This window comes from Rhodamnia argentea, chromosome 11 (genome assembly GCF_020921035.1).
Source record: "Rhodamnia argentea isolate NSW1041297 chromosome 11, ASM2092103v1, whole genome shotgun sequence".
Lineage (NCBI taxonomy): Eukaryota > Viridiplantae > Streptophyta > Magnoliopsida > Myrtales > Myrtaceae > Rhodamnia > Rhodamnia argentea.
In genome coordinates, this window is record NC_063160.1 from 18,968,859 (window position 1) to 18,990,500 (window position 21,642).

At 39.6% G+C, this 21,642-nt stretch overlaps 2 protein-coding genes across 2 annotated transcripts in view; both read left to right on the plus strand.

Moving 5' to 3' along the window:
- The window catches only part of LOC115726604 (jacalin-related lectin 20-like), a 99,672-nt gene that overhangs the window by 31,077 nt on the left and 46,953 nt on the right, over positions 1-21,642 (plus strand). The window lies entirely within an intron of this gene.
- LOC115731927 (jacalin-related lectin 4-like) overlaps positions 1,418-21,642 on the plus strand; it is a 37,314-nt gene continuing 17,089 nt past the window's right edge. Inside the window, exon 1 of the mRNA XM_048272190.1 lies at positions 1,418-1,677. Coding sequence (XP_048128147.1) covers positions 1,430-1,677 — 248 coding nt within the window. The 5' untranslated portion in view covers positions 1,418-1,429. The remainder of the gene's footprint in view (positions 1,678-21,642) is intronic.

The following is a 21,642-nucleotide window of genomic DNA, read 5'->3' on the forward strand; positions in this document are numbered from 1 at the left end:
CAATATTTTTATCGGTACGAAATTATTTAGACATAAATTGCTATTGATAATGAATATATTTTTTATTGGGTAATTATTTTAAGTGATATAAGTAATCATTTTTAGAAAAATATTTTATAAATCACTTATTTTTCGCGAAATAAACTAAGCATTGGTGTTCATCGCTAAAAAATAGAGCTAGTTTCAGTGTCTCACTAATCGCATTTCCCAGTGTGTTTCTCTTCCACAGAGAAACATGGGTAATATTTTCTTAATCCAAATAGGAAACTTATTTGCATTTTTATTTCGCTGAAGACAAAATCAAAAACAGTTGGGCTATCTTTTACTGCCGACATCATGTGAAAACAGTAAGTGTACCCTGAATTTTGGCCTAAGATTAAGCGTGAAAATAAATGATAAGGAAGGTTAATAAGGGGTCATGTACAATTTTGTGTGGCTGCTGCCGACTATTTAAAAGTTTAAACTATTATATAAAGATTTAGTTTAGTATTCAAATATTCTAACACGTGGTGGGAGGATCACTCCAATCAATTTGTAGAATTGATGGTAACCAATGAAATCATACTCTTTCCTTACCAAAAAAAAAAAAAAAAATGAAATCATACTCTTATGGATAACTTTAGTCGCAACCGGGAAAAACTTAAGTTCATTTCTCACTCTCCCTTTCTAATTAAGCTCATCCACCTCTGCGATGACTCCGCCATGGCCCTTGCTGACTTCTCTGATAATCATCACTATCATCCGCGCACCATTACTGGGCAATTCATACATGAAAACATGGTCTAAATTTTTTTTCTGATGCCATTCATATTCGGTGGTCTTTAATTAAGATTACCACGGGTGATTTGGGTAAGGATTTTAAGCTCAATGCCCAAATAAAAAAGAAATCGAAGACAATGCAATTGCTGGTGATAAATTTTTTTAACAAAATTGACATACAAAACAGCATGTTAGACTTCAGTGGCTAATTAAATGATCAAGGACCCCGATTTTGTAAGTCATGGCACCGCCGGAATCTGCATAGGATTCTTCTCAAATAAGTCCCTATCCAATGTCTTGATCAAACTTACCTATACATAATCCCTCAAACGAAGTGTCTAACTACATAACAAATCACCATAGGAGCATTGAATCAATATCCGAAACCATGTTTCCTTCCCCTTCTCTTCCTCCACCACCACCTCCTCCTCCTCCGCGTCCTCCTCAATGGAAATATGATGTCTTCGTGAGTTTCCGAGGCAAGGACCTGAGGAGAAACTTCATGTCACACCTCTTCTCCGCTTTGAAGCAGGCCTCAATCCGATGCTTCAGAGACAACGCGAGAGAAGACATTGGAGAAGAGATCAAATCCAAGCTTTTCAAATCGATTTGGCATGCGAGGTTTTCCCTCATCGTGTTCTCCAAGAACTGTGCGGACTCGAAGTGGTGCATGAACGAGCTGGTCGAGATTCTGGAGTGCAAGAAGAGGTATGAAAACCATGGTCACCTAGTTGTGCCCATCTTCCTCCACGTAAAACCAGAAGATATTTCGAAGTTGACAAGCGGAAGCGAATTCGCTCAAGGTTTTGAGAGATTGTGTGGAAAGGAGAGAGACGATGGGCAGCTACAGAAATGGAGGGATGCCTTGACAGAGACTAAGCATTTGTCAGGAGTCGACTTGAGGAACGACGCCGGAGAGTACGTATCTCTACTTCATCTTCATTGCATCATGATTAACTTAAAGTGTGAATAGTTATGTGCGCTTGATGTTGCTTGTGAGATTCAAACTCTTTGAAGTTTCGCCATCTTTGGGTCCAAGATGGGCACGTACGAACCTTCTCCTGGCGAGCCACCATAGCAATGCAAGTTAGTTACAACCGAGAAGTTTAAGGTCAAAACGGATACTAACCAAATACGTTGAAGGAGGGTTATGACGTAGCTATTATAATACATGATTTAGTTTCTTCTTCATCCTCCTCTTCTATTATTTTTTACTTTCTATGGTTTTCGCTCACTAGTGGAATTAATCGGTTGAAGTTTGGTCATCCAAACGTTCTGTAACCCAGGAAACGTATTTCAATAAGTCAAATTTGTCCCCGTTAATTACGTGAAAATCCAGAATATACTATTGTTGCACGAGGGATTGACTGTCAGCTGACTGTCACCTCTACCAGCGACGATCGCTATGCTCGTCGTTACAGCAGCTACTGGTGTTGCGACCTAAAAATTGGTTTTTTCAGGTTAACGGATTATTAGGTTAATTAGATTAACTAACCTAATTCGGACTCTCCCAAGTCCTACCGAATCGCAACTTAGGTTCAATTACACGCCAAGATTTTAAATTGGAGCCGCCACTAATCTTTTATGGTAGTTAGATTAGAAACCTAAATAAAGTATTCGGGAGAAAATACTTTATTTCATACGAACCAGAGATTAAATGGATTCGGGGACTTGGTTACATTAACTTTTCAATTAATACCCTTTCGGTACCCGATTTTCATGAAAAAACCTTAGTTTGATGATTTGAATTAAATTTCTTTTTGGGGTTTTCTTTTATTAAATGCAATGATAATGCAATCTACCTATATGACATGTGAGATGTAATGACATGGCAAAAATACGTGACATGGCATAATGACGTGGCAAATATGCATGACAAAGAAAATATAATAATGCAAACTAAACTATAATGCTATGCAACGTAGATGGTATTTTTTGGTATATTTTTGTGTATTTTCGGATTCATGAAAAAATAAAGGTAAAAACTACTTTAACGTGAAGTAACATCTAATTTAACTTAAGAAATTGATTTCTCAAAGTCCTAATTTTATTAGACATTATTTTCATGCAAGAAGTGAAGAGAAATGTGATTTAGCTTAAGAAAACGTGACATCTTTTTTGGGATTTTTTAAGAAATTATTTAAACCATGAAAACAGTGAAATTTGAACAAAAATAAACAATATTGCCCATAAAACACCTTTAAATCCGAAATTCCGATTTTTATTCACAACATCCCCCGAGATTAGGGTTAGCAAGTGAATATATTATAGAATTACCGTCGTCCCTATATACATAGGGCAAACCTTGAAATTCTATTTAGGAATTAGCGATCCGCTCCTCGAGATCGAGGATTTGATATCTAATTCACACGTACGGGCACGATCGTACTTCGAGATCGAAGTCATATGTTGCCTTTAATGTACGTTTTCCAAGGGACAAGGCACAATTGGAGAGCGTGTGTTATGGGCAAGTTTGTTTAAAGATGTGCAAACTTTATAACAGTAAAAAAAAACAAACAACATGACAAAAATAAAGTAAAAATAAGTCCATTGAGCTTGAATTTTCGAAAATTCAAAGAGGGGTGGGCGAAATTGTGAAGTGAGAGCCCACCTTTCCTCATCCAAAATTTATTCAATTTTAATTTTAGAAAATTATCTTTGAGGATCAGAAAAATTAATTTTCAGATAATTCTCAAAAAAAATTGGGCAAATATTCAATGAGCTCAAACTTTATCTCTAACAATCAAGTGTCAAAAAAAAAAATCACAAGATGAAACTTGTTCGACCAATAGATAAATATCCGCAATAAATCACATGTTAGAGATAATCCTTAAGATCGGAGAGCACATCCATAGCACATGAGATAACATCAAACAACTACGAGATAATATAATCCAAACGAACATGATGGCTCAAGGCAAGAATTATCTCTATTACACATAACAAATCTGATCATGAGGATATATGCCCGCCAAGAATCTGTTTTACCAAAGTTTTGTCTCTTTTTTTTGTGTTGGGCCAATTGAATAGCTTATTATTTGGAGGAAAGACATATTTTCAAGTTCAATCTATCACCCATAGAATTCAATTCATGGATCAATTCGTCTAAAGAAAACAAACAGGTTCTTGTATATAAAAAAAAAAAAATCAACTTCTAGTTCAAGCAAGAATTCAATAAAAAGGTTTAATTTTTCCTTTGCTTTAATTGCAAATCACACGTGTTCAAAGGGATCCAAGAATGACAATGCAAATTTCCAAGCAAATATGCATAGATTAGCAATTAAAAGTCCAGAAAAATTACCTCTTTAGCAAATTTTCAGCAAACTTTCAAACTAGGATCCACGCCCAAAGACTTGTGCTTTTGAGTCCGATTCACCACCAATATTGTTGACGCCTAAATTTTGACTAATCTATTTTTTGCATAAAAATTATAAAAAAATCATCTCACATATTTATTTTTAGCGTACATAATTGGGCAAGCAGAACACTTAATTTAGCATGCGTCTAGACTAGGCACGGGATGGAAAAATACACCGAGAAGATTTGAAACTTCAGGGACTGTATTGCAAATACTTAAAATTTCAGGGACCGCATTGCAAATACTTGGAACTTCAGGGACTGTATTGCAAATACTAAAAGAAGATGAAGAAGGGAAGATGATGAAGGGAAGATGAAGAAGGGAAGATGAAGAAGGGAAGATGAAAATGGAAGGTGAAGAAATGAAGATGAAGAAGGGAAGATGAAAATGGAAGGTGAAGAAATGAAGATGAAGAATGAAGGGTGGAGAAATTTGGCTATAAAAGAGGGAGAGTTCTTGAGAATTGAGGAGGAGAATTTTGGTGATAGAGAATGTAGAGAGCTCTTGAGAGGGAGTGGAAGAGAATTGAGAGAGTTTTGAGAGAGTTTTTGAGAGGAATTTTTAGAGAGGAAAAAGAGAGTTCTTGAGAATTGAGGAGGAGAATTTTGGTGATAGAGAATGTAGAGAGCTCTTGGGAGGGAGTGGAAGAGAATTGAGAGAGTTTTGAGAGAGTTTTTGAGAGGAATTTTTAGAGAGGAAAAAGAGAGTTCTTGAGAAAAATTAGAAGAGAAAATTCGAGAGTGAAGAAAAGAGTTTTAGTCGAGCATCATCTTCGACGAGTCCCGACACATATTTCGCCTCTCGTCACCCAACAACGCCATTGCTTGCCATTTTCGACGACAGCCGCGTTCTTCCAGCTCCGAGATCTTGAAGGGAACTATAACGTGTATGTGAGTAAGATTTTGAGTAATAGAAGGTAATCCTTTCCATCTCGATCTACAAAAATGTAATCGTTTGGTTTGAACATTTGTTTGTTTATTTTAGACATGCCACGTGTTCCAAATTTTAGCATTATTACATGTTAATTTATTTTTATAAATACTCGTGACTGGCTGCGTTTTCTTTCTTTCTAAATCACCCATGGTATATATCGTACAAAGTTCAATGTTTTACATCCCCATAAAAAAGAAGAAAAAAACCAAAAAAATTGCATCTTTGAATTTCAAGTAAAATCCATCAAAATTGCCAAATCAAATATTTTTCATGAAAATGGTACCGAAAGGGCGTTAGAGAAATCCGACGTAACCAAATCCCCGAATTCAAAATCTCTGGTTCGCGGAAATAAGATAGCTTTCTCCCGCTATTTTATTTAGGTTTCTAATCAACCTACCGAAAATGATTAGTGGCGACTCCAAATTCAAAACACATTGCATGTTAATTATTTGAACCTTAAGTTGCGATTTGGTATGGACTTGGGAGAGTCCGAGTTAGGTTAGTTAATTAATTAACCTGATAATCCATTAGCCCGAAAAATTAACTCATTTATTTTTTGAAGGTCGCGACACTTTGGCGACTCCACTGGGGAAACGAAAGAGGATTTAGGCCAGATAATTTCATGAAAAAGAAATCACTTGATTTGGTAAACTTTGGTTGAATTCTCATTCTTAGGTGTTAAATGTTTTTGCAGATTGGGAGTTATAAGGGGAGAAGTGATCGGCTAACCCTTTGTTTTGCAGGCTTGGTGAATTGGAATTGTGATTTAACTTTTGAATCATTGAAGCGGTGTTTGCCTTTAATTGTTGTGCATGATTTATCGTATTTGCACTACACCGCACACAACCCGTGACCGGACCTGGGTCACACTAATAGTTTTAAGATGGTATTTAGATGGTTCTTTAACCTTGGCGGTAAGGTTTCGCTAAAGGTTATCCCATCCGGATCCCGAAAATTTTTCCAAAAAATGGCTCAAGGGTCGTTCTCATACACGTGAGGCTACGATGCATGAGAATTGCCCTTGTCGACCGAACCAAGCCGAAGTGATTGGACCCGACTAGTCATGACTATTGTACGCGAGGTTGCGACTAGTCATGATGACTGCGTGCGAGGCTGCGACATGTCATTTCGTCCATCATTTCACTTTGCAAAAGCCTTTTGGATAGATAGAATAAGATTTAAACTCACAATTCATGCGCATGTCTTTGTGATTGACATTTTCTTCGTATGAGAGGTAATTTCTTCTCTCTTGTACCCTGTTATCTCATTTTTATTTTGGGCCGGTCCATGGTTTAGGTTGATTGTTTAGAAGTTTCATTGTCTTATTTCCAATTTCGCACTTTGCTTCCGTAGCTTTTACAATTTCATCGGTTGTCCTCAATTCTGATTTGGCTTGTTCCTGTTGTGCGATTTTTACTAAATTCTACGATCGAGCTTTGAGTAAGTACCAAACACGAAAGTTGTAGACCTATGTTTCAACTAATATCCTGCAAAATTTCAGAATTAGATTCATAATTTAAGAGGGCCCTTCGTTCTTTCAACTACATGCGGTTATAACAGTTTTATGAACCTGATTTTTCGGAAAGACACATTAAACTGATTTGATCCGTACATTTCTAGTCTGATTGGCCAACATAAAAGTTGTTCATCATCTTCTTAACTATAAGCTCGTAAAATTTGGACATGTTTTGATCAACGTACGAATTAATACGAATTTTTTCGTAAAAGCGGACAAACTGAAAATTACATGTTTCAATCCTTTGGTCATAATCACTTTGTTCATTTGAGTCTAGAGAGATGCCATGGGCCGGCTCGCTATTCTTGCTCCCTGTACTAATTTTGGGTTTGTTACTGTGTACAGGTAATTTATCACGGATCCTCCACATATTACTCGATTAGTCGCAAAGAGGATGGCCGACATTAACGCCACTATCGGTGCTGCCCCGGACGAGAAACTTAACTCATTGACCGAGCGCTTTGAAGGGATGATGTCCCTAAAGATGGAGGAAATGATGGCCGCCTTCACCACCAAACTGCAATCATCCACCTCCAGCCCGCCGCTAATCATTCCTGCTCGAATTCCTCCTGCGGATAACTCCGGTAAAGCCCTGGAAGCTGCTCCCTATCGGATAATGCCGCTAGAAGATGTGATCATCACAGGCATGAACTCGAGCACGCCACCCGTAGTCCCAATCCCTCAAGCCAACCCCGTGACCCCCGGATTGAATAGTGATGCGGCCAAGCTGTTGGCTCAAATGGAACAGAGGATCCGAGAGGTTGAGGGGACTCACAACATACCCCGGATTGACCTATCTATCTTTTCAAAGGTCACGGTGCCGGAGAAGTTCAAGATACCCGACTTCGAGAAATATGATGGGACTTCCAACCCGGTTCAGCATGTCCGGAGTTGTCACAAATGTCAGATTCATGGTGACAAGATTAATGTCCCTCCGAACGAGTTGCATCGGTTATCCGAACAATGACCGTTTTTTATGTGGGGCATTGATGTTATCGGCCCTATCAATCCTAAAGCATCCAATGAGCATCGATTCATCTTGGTAGCAATTGACTATTTCTCTAAATGGATCGAAGCCGCATCTTATTTAGCGGTCACAGCACGAAATATCGTGAAATTTATCCGTCGAGATATCATCGCTCGATATGGTTCACCCGAAGCCATAATCACCGACAATGGCTCAAACTTGAACAACAAGCTAATGGACGAATTGTTCAAGGAATTCAAGATCGGGCATCCGAACTCTTCCCCATATCGTCCTCGGATGAATGGAGCAGTAGAAGCCGCCAATAAGAACATTAAGAAAATCTTAGCAAAGACGGCTGAAAATTATCGCGATTGGCATGAGAGGTTGCCATTTGCACTTATGGCGTATCGGACCTCGATCCGGACATCTACGGGGGCAACCCCGTATTCTCTTGTATATGGAATGGAGGCTGTTCTACCAGTTGAAGTGGAAATTCCTTCCTTACGTATACTGTCTCAAGCTATCTTGACGGAAGCTGAATGGATCCAAACAGAGGGCGAGCCAATTGAATCTGATCGATGAAAAGAGACTTAAGGTTATATGTCATGGCCGGTGTTATCAGCAGAGGGTTGCTAATTCATTCAACAAAAAAGTTCGGCCTCGATATTTTCGGATCAATGACCTGGTCTTGCGAAAATTGCTGCCAATAGTCCCGCTCCCGGAAGGGAAGTTTGCTCCAAACTATGGTGGTCCATATATAGTAAAGAAGGTGCTCCCTGGTGGTGCTTTGATTCTAGCCGAGATGGATGGTCGTGTCTTTACCAACCCATCCGGTTCTGATGCTTTAAAAAAAAATATTATACTTGATTTACTCTCATGATTTCATAATCGAGTTATAATATGAAGACAGATTCACGAGTTGTTCACATTCGGGCATTCGTTTCTCGAGAGATTGTTTCAAATGGGGGTTTCTCTGTCCCAACCGAATTGACCATCGGGAGCGTGAGATTTACATATCCACAAAGTAAAGGGGTTATCTTGCAAAAAAAATATATGACGACCAAGATAAAATCCGTCAGCATATGGAAGAAGGAATAATGCGAAAGCAAAACGCAAATGAGCAAAAACTTGCATCCATTTCATTCAGCGGGAAACCTTACAAACAGATTATTGGGGTGGGAACGTAAAGCCAAACCGAGCCCTAATGAGCATCACAAAGGAGTTCAACCGACTCTCCATACGGTTGATACTCCGCCTACACCGATCGCTCCGAGAATCGAGATCCGCCACCTTAAAGAGGAGGAGCTCACATTTCTCTTTAAGCTTGGCTACCTTGTCCTCGTGATACTCGACAGCAAATTCCAGGTCATGGATCAGCATTCTCCCGCGACCTATATCCAGGGTCGGATCGTCCATCCTTTCTTCCAGCCATGTGCATTGGAATTTCAAAACAATATTGAGCGGATTACGCTCAAAGATGGTCTGGGACATGGCCAAACGTTCCACCAAGTTCCCCCTCTCGCGAATCAGCAGTGAGACTTGATCATTACCATAGTCAAGGGCCTTCTTATGATTGTCGGCTACAAGACCGGCCAACATCAAGTTGTCCGACCGATCCCGATAGCGTGCCCTCACAAGATGGGCCAAAGTAACATCTTGATGAGCATGATTGTAAGCCTCCGGGAAGTTAGTGAAGAGGGTAGGGAAGATCCTATATTCCTCTTCTAACTTGGTACCTTGAATAGAAACGGTGTCCATATCCGTAAACATGAGACGGATTTCGGTTTCGACCTCCGGATGGTTGGCTATATAAGAGTAGCCATGGCCTAGGAGATTATAAAGTTTCTCCCATTGGGCTAAAACCTCAGCCGAGAAGACGCGTGCAGGGAGGGAGGCCATTGTTGCTGAAGTTGCTAAAAAAGAGTGGATGCGAAAGAGTGCTTAGAAGATTGGAGATGAAGATATGGAAGCGATAATCGTTTCGGCGTTAAACCCTAATTTAAAGGGCAGAAAAAGTCATAGCAATAATTATTGTGGGGGCCGAGTTAATTATCCGGGTAAAACTACAAACGTTTCGTCCGTGAATCGCGGATCTACCATCTCGTGGCTCACGAATTCGAAAAAGTTGCGAAATGACTTAAAGGTCTTGCCATATTAAAAGAGGGACAGGCATACTGCAGAAAAGATTTGAGGGTCCCACCATGTCAGAAGGAAATGAAGAAGACAAAGCGGGAAACACGAAATCTTGGGAGAAGCACTGGCTTGGTGGTTTTCATCCACGTTAAAAGGGAGGCTCTGGAACATACATGTTTACTCAAAAGAATTTGGAGAGAGTAAGCATACAGCGGAGAGTAGAGTGAACAAAAGGCAAGAAGAGGTATTTCAATCCAACATGTTTGGAGGCTACCAGCACTTACCGGAGGCAACCAACCTAGACATCCCCGAGAATGAACCGCTGAATTTCGAGGCCGGATCCAGCACAGAAGCCGTAAAACCCAACTCCCTTGGCGGTGAAGTTCAAGATCTCGATAACAGCAATAACAATAGTAGCAGCAGCAGCCGTAGTCAACCCTAGAAAAGAAAACATCAAATCAAAGAGCTCGAAGCTGCCTTCAAGGAGTGCCCTTACGTGAACGGGAAACGAAAAAATGAGTTGAGCCGGAAGCTAGGAATGGAGCCCTTGAAGGTCAGGTTTTGGTTTCAAAACAAGCGGGCCCGAGTGAAGGTTCAAAGTGAAAGTCATGAACTTGCGTCTCTAAAGGAAGAAAATGAAGAGCTTCGCGCAGAGATCAAGAGGTATAGGGATGCTCTTAACATCGCTATTTGCCATGTCTGCAGCAACCCCATCACCTTTGGTGGCATGTTCCTTGATGAGCCACATCCGAACATTGAAAATGCTCATTTATCGATTCATCCCCCCGAGCAAGTTCTCGCACAATCGGATTTCGTTGGGGATACATCCCGGAAAGTCGGCCTTGCGGAGGCGTAACCGATGCCCTTCGAGGGAAGTGACATGCATAACTACAATTAGAGTTTCCCCGATGTCACGATCGGCCAATTCAACACCGATGAAACTCCGAATCAGTAGCCTACATGAAGCTTGAGTTTTTATTATGGGCTTTCAAAATATCACTCTTTTGAGCATTACTAGCTAGCCCTTATGAATTCTCAAGAGAAGTAGAGACATGCGTGAATGAATGTACTGTTTGTTACAAAGTCCCCATGTGAGACATTCTTCCTTTTACGCCTAGAGTTAATCAAGGGGCAAAGAACAGTACTATCCGCAAATATCATCATGCTTAAATGCGTGAATTCTTTGTCAGATTTGACTGAACGCCGAAAGGAAAAGCATTAAAAGTCTTCACATAGGTAGATGCAAAAAGATTTGAGAAAAAAATAGCTGCCTCGTTATTAGATAAAGCAAAAAGATTCGAGGAAATAAGCGCCTCGGGAGGAAGTGAAAAGATTTGAGGAGGGAAATAAGCGCCTCGTTCGTAGGGGGAACCGAAAAGATCCGAGGAGGGAAATAACTGCCTCGTTCATAGAGAAAGCGAAAAGATTTGAGGGCTCCTACATATCGGAAAAGGAAAAAGATGACAGATTGAGTGAGAGGCAAGAGTTATTACGAAATGGATCCAAGGCACTAAGACCGGAAAGGAGAGAAAAAGTTGTCCTCTTTCGTAGAAAAAGCAAGAACCTATATGCGAGACTAACAAATCAGAAAAAGTTTATAAATGACCACCGGAACTCGTCACGAAAGACCACCGTCACTTTTGTGATTTTCGGGCAGATTGTTTTGCAAGTCTGAGAACATCTAAAGCTCGGTCTCTGGTCGAAACAACCATTTTCGATCTACGTATGGAAGGTTTTAAAAGAAAAACACGTTCATTCTAGGCGGAAGTATGGGAACCTTCCTATCCCGAAGATCTGCGAGTCATGGTCATTGATGGCAACCCCGTTTCCCTCTCAATCCTCGTTGCTATGCTGAGAAGTTGCATGTACAGGATTTTTGCTTATGCGAAAGCAACGGATGCCTTACAAGTATTGAGGCAGTACAAATATGATTTTGACATCGTCGTCACGGCCGTGGTAGGGATCGACATGGACGGTTTCAGTCTCTTAAAGATCATTGATTCTGAGTTGGACATACAGGTCATCGTAGTATCAGCAAGTAATGATCAGCAGTTCATAACGAGGGCCATATCGCATGGTGCTCGAGACGTCCCTACAGAAGCCGGTCTGCGTTCGAGTGCTCCAAAACATTTGGCAGCATGCTGTAAGGAAGCAATTACTCGTACAAAAAAACCACGACCAAGCCGACGACGACGATTTTGTCCAAAAGAAAAGGCCCCTTTGGTCCGCCAAGCTTCATTCTATATTCATTGAGGCGGTTCGACGCCTAGGAATCAATTCAAGCACGACCATCGGCTGTACACAAAATGATGAATATAGACGGACTCACCATGCAAAGTGTCACAAATCACCTTCAAAGGGTTAGAGATAAGCCGAGGAAGCACGATGCAGCTTGGGACCAAGGCGACCGGACCAGAGTTGACTGGAAGATCAATTCCGGGAAAACCTACCGAGCAAAAGGTACCCGGCCACTTCCCAATCAAGAATACAAAGTTATACCAACCTTCCGCTGGTGGTTCTAGTAGCGGACAGTTGATCATCCCTACAAGTTCCCGAGCAACGACGGAGGCTCAAGCTTAAGGAGTCGAGGCGCTCACAAGCAATCTGTCACCGGTGTTAGCAAGTAACAATGCCCAATTCGAGTATCAATTGCTCGAAAAATCAGAAGATTACTTTGATGATGAGCTTGCTACCTTGATGAGCCTGTTTGGAAATGAAGGACCTCCAGAGCTGTGATCCGAAGCAAGTTATTATGGGTCTTCAAACAACGATTGTTGGTGTTTAGTCCAAGACAGAATCGGTTGATCGTTGAAGTGGCCAGCAAGAGAGGTGGAACCAATCTAGCATGAATACTTCTTTAATTCCATGTATAGTTCCCCTACGTGGGATATTTTTTACTTTCTAACTGTCTAGAATTTGCCTAGAGTTAAAGGACGAATTTTCTCCTCTCTTGTCAAATGCGTAAGTTCCTTACTAAGCTAGGCCCGTAGCAAATCAATTTGTGGACGACGCCCCTGAACGCCCGTAAAGAGAGATTCCGAATAGCCTTACTTGAGAGAATACGAGTAAAAGGCCAAGCGGACTCAAAAATGGGTAACTCCGTATCGTCCCAATTGGCTCTCGGTCATTTCAAACTCTAAATTATGCTTATTTTATTCTCAACGAGGGATTGCCAACTGTTTTGAGAACAATATAGCAAAAAGCGAACCAACCGTGGACGCCAACATCACCACAGCCTAGTGGTTGGGGGAATGACAGTGGTCCGAGGCGTTCCGGGTTCGATCCCGGGATTTGGCATCAATGTACAAAGACTAATAAAAAATTTTTTTTGCTTGGCGATCCAGTATCGGTTGAAGTTTTGGCCCGGATGGTTACGGGACCTGGAGAGATAACATCCCGGACATACAATTCGATCCAGATGAGTTGATCTTTTCAATTCAAAGTTCATAAGAAATTTGTACAAGGGTAAAGCGGTATCGTTTCAACTCATTTAGAACATGAGAACGTACATTGATGCTTTCCCTTTTGATTTTTACGGGGGTCATTGCCTTTCCAGATAGGGAAGTATCCCTTCTCCCTAAAATTAATGAAATGAAAAATTCTTGGAGCCTTTGACAATCTCATGTCTCGAACCGGATAATGAAGTTTTGCAACTCATTTGCATGAGCAGGGGCAACTCCCGATCCATACCCCTAAGAAGTTTCTTATGTGCTTGCGAATTCTGTCCACTAAGATAAAAAGTTGCTGCATTTTATATGCTCAAAAACACTCATATATTGCATAGTTTGCGCATGACTGTTCCTCATGTTTAATTTACCAACTCTGAATAAGGAACATGAACTACATAAGATACATCGAATGTATGGAATGGGGCGAGACAGGTTGATGAAAGACAATCTTTTTCCAAACACGTCCCATTTTTTCAGGAGAGTTGAACGGTGGCTAAGTTCCGCATTTCACAAGGTAAAATGTTTTCTCGCAAAAGGTACGATAGCCGAAATGACAGAGGCATTCAGTTCTCTATCCCAAACACTACAGGTTATCCATTGATTACCCCTTTTGAGCGGTGGTTTCATTTCTTTACCCCTGTCAAGAACCACCCCACATCGGAGTCTAGACGGGTTAATTCTAGCAGCAACACGAAGTAAATGGTTAGAAATTTTCTTGCTCGGACTAACATTAATCTTCGGGTGTTTCTTTGCATTTATACTTGAATTTTAATTCAAGTGCCTTAGGATGATGAAGAGCATTCACTTCTCTATCCTATACACTTCATTCTTTGCATAGCCCACTTGAGCCTGCAAATTCATTTCTTAAACCCCCGTTGGTGATCATTTGCTCATTCCAAAGACGAAGATAGCATTTTTCCAAGGATTAGAATTGGAGATGGTCGGGTCAACAGAGAATTCCCGAATGGACTCATTTCTTGTATGCTAGATTTTTTTTATGTTTACATAATTTTTCTTTGTAAATGTTTATGTTTGTTGTAATTCCTGGTTCAAAATCATGGGATTTAAAAAAAAAAAAAAAAAAAAAAAAAAAGGGCAAACTCAACTTAAAGGAGAAGGGCCCGCTCTCGAAAAAAAAAAACAAAATAAAGAGATGTCGAAGAGCTCTCAAAGAAAAAGGAAAAGAAATCTCTTCTCGAAAAAAAAAAAAGAAAAAAAGAAAAAAAGGAAAATGAGAGTCGGGAGTAAGAAAAGCAAAGGCCGATCTCATATGAAAATTTCAAGCATAGGAAAAGCAAAGTGCCTACCAAAAGTAAGGCCAATGCACATTCATTTGTAAAGTACTTCTGAATTTTGAATGTACATTTTTGCATGTTAAGTTGTAAATTCCATGTACATGTTTGCATTGTGTCTCTTGCAAATCCTTGACAACACTTGTTGTGAAGAAGACTCCCCAAGAAATCGGTTTGCAAAGTGCAATTTTCAGTAGAAAACTATCATCCCTCATTCAATGATGGTATTCTTTTCGAAAACATTTCCGGAAGACCAAGATCGGTGACTAGTGGGCGATGATCACCAACGTCAAGCCCCTTCTCATTTAATTTCTGAGCCAAAACGAGCCTTTTCGTTCCTCGGTCCCCAATCCTAGCCTACGTTATAACCCTCCAAAGTCTCTTCTGATTAGGACACTTGAATTAACGTAGAGTTAAATGATTTTAAGCATCACTCGAAGAAGTTCGAGCAAGATTATTTCTCTCTCATTTTTGCAGGATTCTTGACTTGTAAATCCGGAGCAGATGATGAAAAAATTCATTTCAGCAGCCTTGACTCAATTAGAGCCCCCTTTGTAAACCTTTGACCTAGCCCTCATTACGGTCATAATCAAGACCTCCAGATCGGCTCGGTCGTATCAATTGCGAGATTACTTGGATCCTTATCGAATGCGATGATGGAAAGATTGAGTGATTTCTCTTGAATCCCGCAGACAGGATAAATAGCTTTTCTCGAGAGTGAGAGAAAGCCCTTTCGGACCGAAATCCCCCCATTCAGCTCACATTCGAGGTATTCGTAATGTGAGAACCTCCCTGGACAAAATTGGTAATGCAAACTTGACAGAATGGTTATGCATGAACCATAGTATGAGTGATTGCATTATACTCATTGTTGAATATGTTTGTGTGTGTTACCTCTGACATTCTATGATAGGTAATACATTCCCGATGTTCGAGTTCCCTCCCAAGGTCTCGAAATTCATCCAAGGATTATTGAATGAGCAAGTTTTGCTGGCAAATGCCTACCAGGTACGATACGAGCAATCTGTTTCGTTCCTTGATTAATCGTTTGGAGAACCCAGGTAAGTTTTCTGAATCCCTTTTCCAATTAACAACTCTTCTGATGACAGTTGTTATGATTCAATTCGTGCAATATGCCCCTTTTGTACTTATCGATTCCATTCGATGGTGCTCATATCAAATATTGTTCAATTCGGGCAATATGCCTCTTCTGTCAGGTCGTGAAGACATATGCACTGGCGATCTTGACATCTTATCAAATCATAACGACGTAGCTCTTATGATTTCGGTTTCAGATCACGAAGACGTATGCACCGGTGATCTTGACCTTTAGTCGGCTCATAATGACATAGCTCTTATGATTTTCGGCTCCTTTATCAAATCATGAAGACATAAGCACCCATGATTTTGATCCGAACCAAATCATAACGACGTAACTCTTATGATTTTGGTTCCCCTTTGTCGAATCGTGAAGACATATGCACTGGCGATTTCAACATTTAATCAACTCACAACGACGTAGCTCTTGTGAACTTGATTTCACTTCTTTCGACTCACAACGACGTAGCTCTTGTGATCTCAAACGACACACATATCTTGCGCTGTCTTACATTAGGGAGAAGTCTCTAATAACAGATAGGCCGGATACTTTAAAATCCTTGCATCTGCAAAAAGAAGCTTGGAAATTAAGAGAACCATTAGCTTACGAGAAATTTGGTAAAACAGGTATTCTTGTATGCGATCCATGTGCAGATTTCTCTAACATGAAAAAGGGAAATTATGACACATGTTATTTACAGTCTTGCATATCATGCATCACTTCATAAAAATGGGATTAAAACTCCCGCCAAAAAGTTCATCCATAATTTGCACTGTCAAAATTTAGGATTCAATTTTATCTTTGAGCGGAACCTCTACGAGCCTCCACTCAAAGAGGGGCAGCTGTTGACGCCTAAATTTTGACTAATCTATTTTTTGCATAAAAATTATAAAAAAATCATCTCACATATTTATTTTTAGCGTACATAATTGGGCAAGCAGAACACTTAATTTAGCATGCGTCTAGACTAGGCACGGGATGGAAAAATACACCGAGAAGATTTGAAACTTCGGGGACTGTATTGCAAATACTTAAAATTTCGGGGACCGCATTGCAAATACTTGGAACTTCAGGGACTGTATTGCAAATACCAAAAGAAGATGAAGAAGGGAAGATGATGAAGGGAAGATGAAGAAGGGAAGATGATGAAGGGAAGGTGAAGAAATGAAGATGAAGAAGGGAAGATGAAAATGGAAGGTGAAGAAATGAAGATGAAGAAGGGAAGATGAAAATGGAAGGTGAAGAAATGAAGATGAAGAATGAAGGGTGGAGAAATTTGGCTATAAAAGAGGGAGAGTTCTTGAGAATTGAGGAGGAGAATTTTGGTGATAGAGAATGTAGAGAGCTCTTGAGAGGGAGTGGAAGAGAATTGAGAGAGTTTTGAGAGAGTTTTTGAGAGGAATTTTTAGAGAGGAAAAAGAGAGTTCTTGAGAATTGAGGAGGAGAATTTTGGTGATAGAGAATGTAGAGAGCTCTTGGGAGGGAGTGGAAGAGAATTGAGAGAGTTTTGAGAGAGTTTTTGAGAGGAATTTTTAGAGAGGAAAAAGAGAGTTCTTGAGAAAAATTAGAAGAGAAAATTCGAGAGTGAAGAAAAGAGTTTTAGTCGAGCATCATCTTCGACGAGTCCCGACACATATTTCGCCTCTCGTCACCCAACAACGCCATTGCTTGCCATTTTCGACGACAGCCGCGTTCTTCCAGCTCCGAGATCTTGAAGGGAACTATAACGTGTATGTGAGTAAGATTTTGAGTAATAGAAGGTAATCCTTTCCATCTCGATCTACAAAAATGTAATCGTTTGGTTTGAACATTTGTTTGTTTATTTTAGACATGCCACGTGTTCCAAATTTTAGCATTATTACATGTTAATTTATTTTTATAAATACTCGTGATCGGCTGCGTTTTCTTTCTTTCTAAATCACCCATGGTATATATCGTACAAAGTTCAATGTTTTACATCCCCATAAAAAAGAAGAAAAAAACCAAAAAATTGCATCTTTGAATTTCAAGTAAAATCCATCAAAATTGCCAAATCAAATATTTTTCATGAAAATGGTACCGAAAGGGCGTTAGAGAAATCGACGTAACCAAATCCCCCGAATTCAAAATCTCTGGTTCGCGGAAATAAGATAGCTTTCTCCCGCTATTTTATTTAGGTTTCTAATCAACCTACCGAAAATGATTAGTGGCGACTCCAAATTCAAAACACATTGCATGTTAATTATTTGAACCTTAAGTTGCGATTTGGTATGGACTTGGGAGAGTCCGAGTTAGGTTAGTTAATTAATTAACCTGATAATCCATTAGCCCGAAAAATTAACTCATTTATTTTTTGAAGGTCGCGACAAATATAATTCGAACAATCAGATCGGAACCGAATGGCAATGGTTGGAGACTTCGGGGATAAGCGGCCGATACGCACAAGGGCTGCTGGTCGGCGAGGATCGTGGTTGTTTCACAACGGAAGAGAGGTCGGCAGCGATGCGTTCGGCGAAAAGAGAAGAGATCGAAGAGTCCAAATCTAGCTCGAATCAAAGAGGATTGTCTCGACCGGTGGGGGAGACAATCAAACTCTTAGATTTTCTCACGTTATGCTAGCTCTACGTGTGCTAAAAATAACAAGAATCCCCCCTCTCCCTCTATTTCTCACGAGTATTTCTGTGCATGAGCAGAATTTTTTGCCGACCAACCCTTGCATGTGTCAACCTCCTTCTTTTATAGGCATGAGAAGATTGGACTCCAAGACAAAAATTGAATCTTCACGTACGATTCCCTTCCAATTCCGTGCGGTGTAATCCCTCTTTGAAATATAGTCTTGCCTCTTTAAAAAGAAGAATATACTCTTGCAATTAAAAATCTTACAGATTATATTGTCACCAACCCCCTAAACTTAACGATGTCAATCCATGTACATATGAAAAGATAATCTTGATCCCCTTGAATAATAATAAAAAAATACTACTAGTCATGGTGGATTTTGGAATCAGCGGAGGACTTTAGATGTGAAGTGAAAGTATTGTCCAAGCTACTGGATCCCAAAGATTCTTGCACGAAGGAGACTAAATCTAGCGGAATTTTTCTGAAGGTTCTCTCTTGGTTGAGTTTATCTTTTCCAAAGTTTTAATATGCTATTAGAGATGCTAAATTCATTAGCTAAGGCATTTAATCCCCAACAAATTTTTAAGGAATTTAAGGTTTGCTCAAACATGTACCTCTACTAGCAAAGAAAACGAGCATCTGTCTATAATGAGTCCTTGGTGTCGATCCGACCTACTCGCATCCATTAGATCCAACCGAGCTAAAAAAAAATTCAATTATGCCCATCTACTGCCGATCCGATGCATGATATGAAAACTGAGTTAATTATTTTTGGTAGGAACTAAAGTTTAATTCCTTTTTTTTTTTTTTTTAAAAAAAATAAATGACTAACAAGATTGTTGACGCCTAAATTTTGACTAATTTATTTTTTGCATAAAAATTATAAAAATCATCTCACATATTTATTTTTAGCGTACATTGCATTGGCATATAATTGGGCAAGCAGAACACTTAATTTAGCATGCGTCTAGACTAGGCACGGGATGGAAAAATACACCGAGAAGATTTGAAACTTCAAGGACTGTATTGCAAATACTTAAAACTTCGTGGACTGTACCGCAAATACTTGAAACTTCGGGGACTGCATTGCAAATACCAAAAGAAGATGGAGAAAGGAAGATGGTGAAGAGAAGATAAAGAAGAGAAGATAATAAAAGGAAGATGGTGAAGGGAAGATGAAGAAGAGAAGATGAATATGAAGAAGGGAAGATGAAAATGGAAGGTGAAGAAATGAAGATGAAGAAGGGAAGATGAAAATGGAAGGTGAAGAAATGAAGATGAAGAAGAGAAGATGAAAATGGAAGGTGAAGAAGGGAAGATGAAGAATGAAGGATGGAGAACTTTGCCTATAAAAGAGGAGGAGAATTGAGAGAGTTTGAGGGGGGGAAAGTGGAAGAGAATTGAGAGAGTTTTTGAGAGGAATTTTTAGAGAGGAAAAAGAGAGTTCTTGAGAAAAATCAGAAGAGAAAATTCGAGAGTGAAGAAAAGAGTTTTAGTCGAGCATCATCTTCGACGAGTCCCGACACATATTTCGCCTATCGCCACCCAACAACGCCATTTCTTGCCATTTTCGACGACAGCCGCGTTCTTCCAACTCCGAGATCTTGAAGGGAACTATAACGTGTATGTGAGTAAGATTTTGTGTAATAGAAGGTAATCATTTCCATCTCGATCTACAAAAATGTAATCGTTTGGTATGAACATTTGTTTGTTTATTTTAGATATGCCACGTGTTCCAAATTTTAGCATTATTACATGTTAATTTATTTCTGTAAATACTCGTGCTTGGCTGCGTTTTCTTTCTTTCTAAATCATCCATGGTGTATATCGCACAAAGTTCAATGTTTTACATTCTCATAAAAAAGAAGATAAAAAACCAAAAAATTGCATCTTTGAATTTCAAGTAAAATCCATCAAAATTGCCAAATCAGATATTTTTCATGAAAATGGTACCGAAAGGGCGTTAGAGAAATTTGATGTAACCAAATCCCCGAATTCAAAATCTCTGGTTCGCGGAAATAAGATAGTTTTCTCCCGCTATTTTATTTAGGTTTCTAATCAACCTACCGAAAATGATTAGTGTCGACTCCAAATTCAAAACACATTGCATGTTAATTATTTAAACCTTAAGTTGCGATTTGGTATGGACTTGGGAGAGTCCGAGTTAGGTTAGTTAATTAATTAACCTGATAATCCATTAGCCTGGAATTTAACTCGTCTATTTTTTGAAGGTCGCGACAGCTTGGCGACTCCGCTAGGGAATTGAAGAGGACTTAGGCCAAATAATTTCATGAAAAAGAAATCACTTGATTTGGTAAACTTTGGTTGAATTCTCATTCTTAGGTGTTAAATGTTTTTGCAAATTGGGAGTTATAAGGGGAGGAGTGATCGGCTAACCCTTTGTTTTGCAGGCTTGGTAAATTGGAATTGTGATTTAACTTTTGAATCATTGAAGCGGTGTTTACCTTTAATTGTTGTGCATGATTTATCGTATTTGCACTACATTGCACACAACCCGTGACCGGACCTGGGTCACACTAATAGTTTTAAGATGGTATTTAGATGGTTCTTTAACCTTGGCGGTAAGGTTTCGCTAAAGGTTATCCCATCTGGATCCCGAAAATTTTTCCAAAAAATGGCTCAAGGGTCGTTCTCATACACGTGAGGCTACGATGCATGAGAATTGCCCTTGTCGACCGAACCAAGCCGAAGTGATTGGACCCGACTAGTCATGACTATTGTACGCGAGGTTGCGACTAGTCATGATGACTGCGCGCGAGGCTGCGACATGTCATTTCGTTCATCATTTCACTTTGCAAAAGCCTTTTGGATAGATAGAATAAGATTTAAACTCACAATTCATGCGCATGTCTTTGTGATTGGCATTTTCTTCGTATGAGAGGTAATTTCTTGTCTCTTGTACCCTGTTATCTCATTTTTATTTTGGGCCGGTCCATGGTTTAGGTTGATTGTTTAGAAGTTTCATTGTCTTATTTCCAATTTCGCACTTTGCTTCCGTAACTTTTACAATTTCATCGGTTGTCCTCAATTCTGATTTGGCTTATTCCTGTTGTGCGATTTTTACTAAATTCTACGATCGATCTTTGAGTAAGTGCCAAACATGAAAGTTGTAGACCTATGTTTCAACTAATATCTTGCAAAATTTCAGAATTAAATTCATAATTTAAGATGGCCCTTCGTTTTTTCAACAACATGCGGTTATAACAGTTTTCTGAACGTGATTTTTTTGGAAAGACACATTAAACTGATTTGATCCGTGCATTTCTAGTCTGATTGGCCAACATAAAAGTTGTTCATCACCTTCTCAACTATAAGCTCGTAAAATTTGGACATGTTTTGATCAACGTGCGAATTAATACCAATTTTTTCGTAAAAGCGGACAAACTGAAAATTACATGTTTCAATCCTTTGGTCATAATCACTTTGTTCGTTTGAGTCTAAAGGGATGTCATGGGCCGGCTCGCTATTCTTGCTCCCTGTACTCATTTTGGGTTTGTTACTGCGTACAGGTAATTTA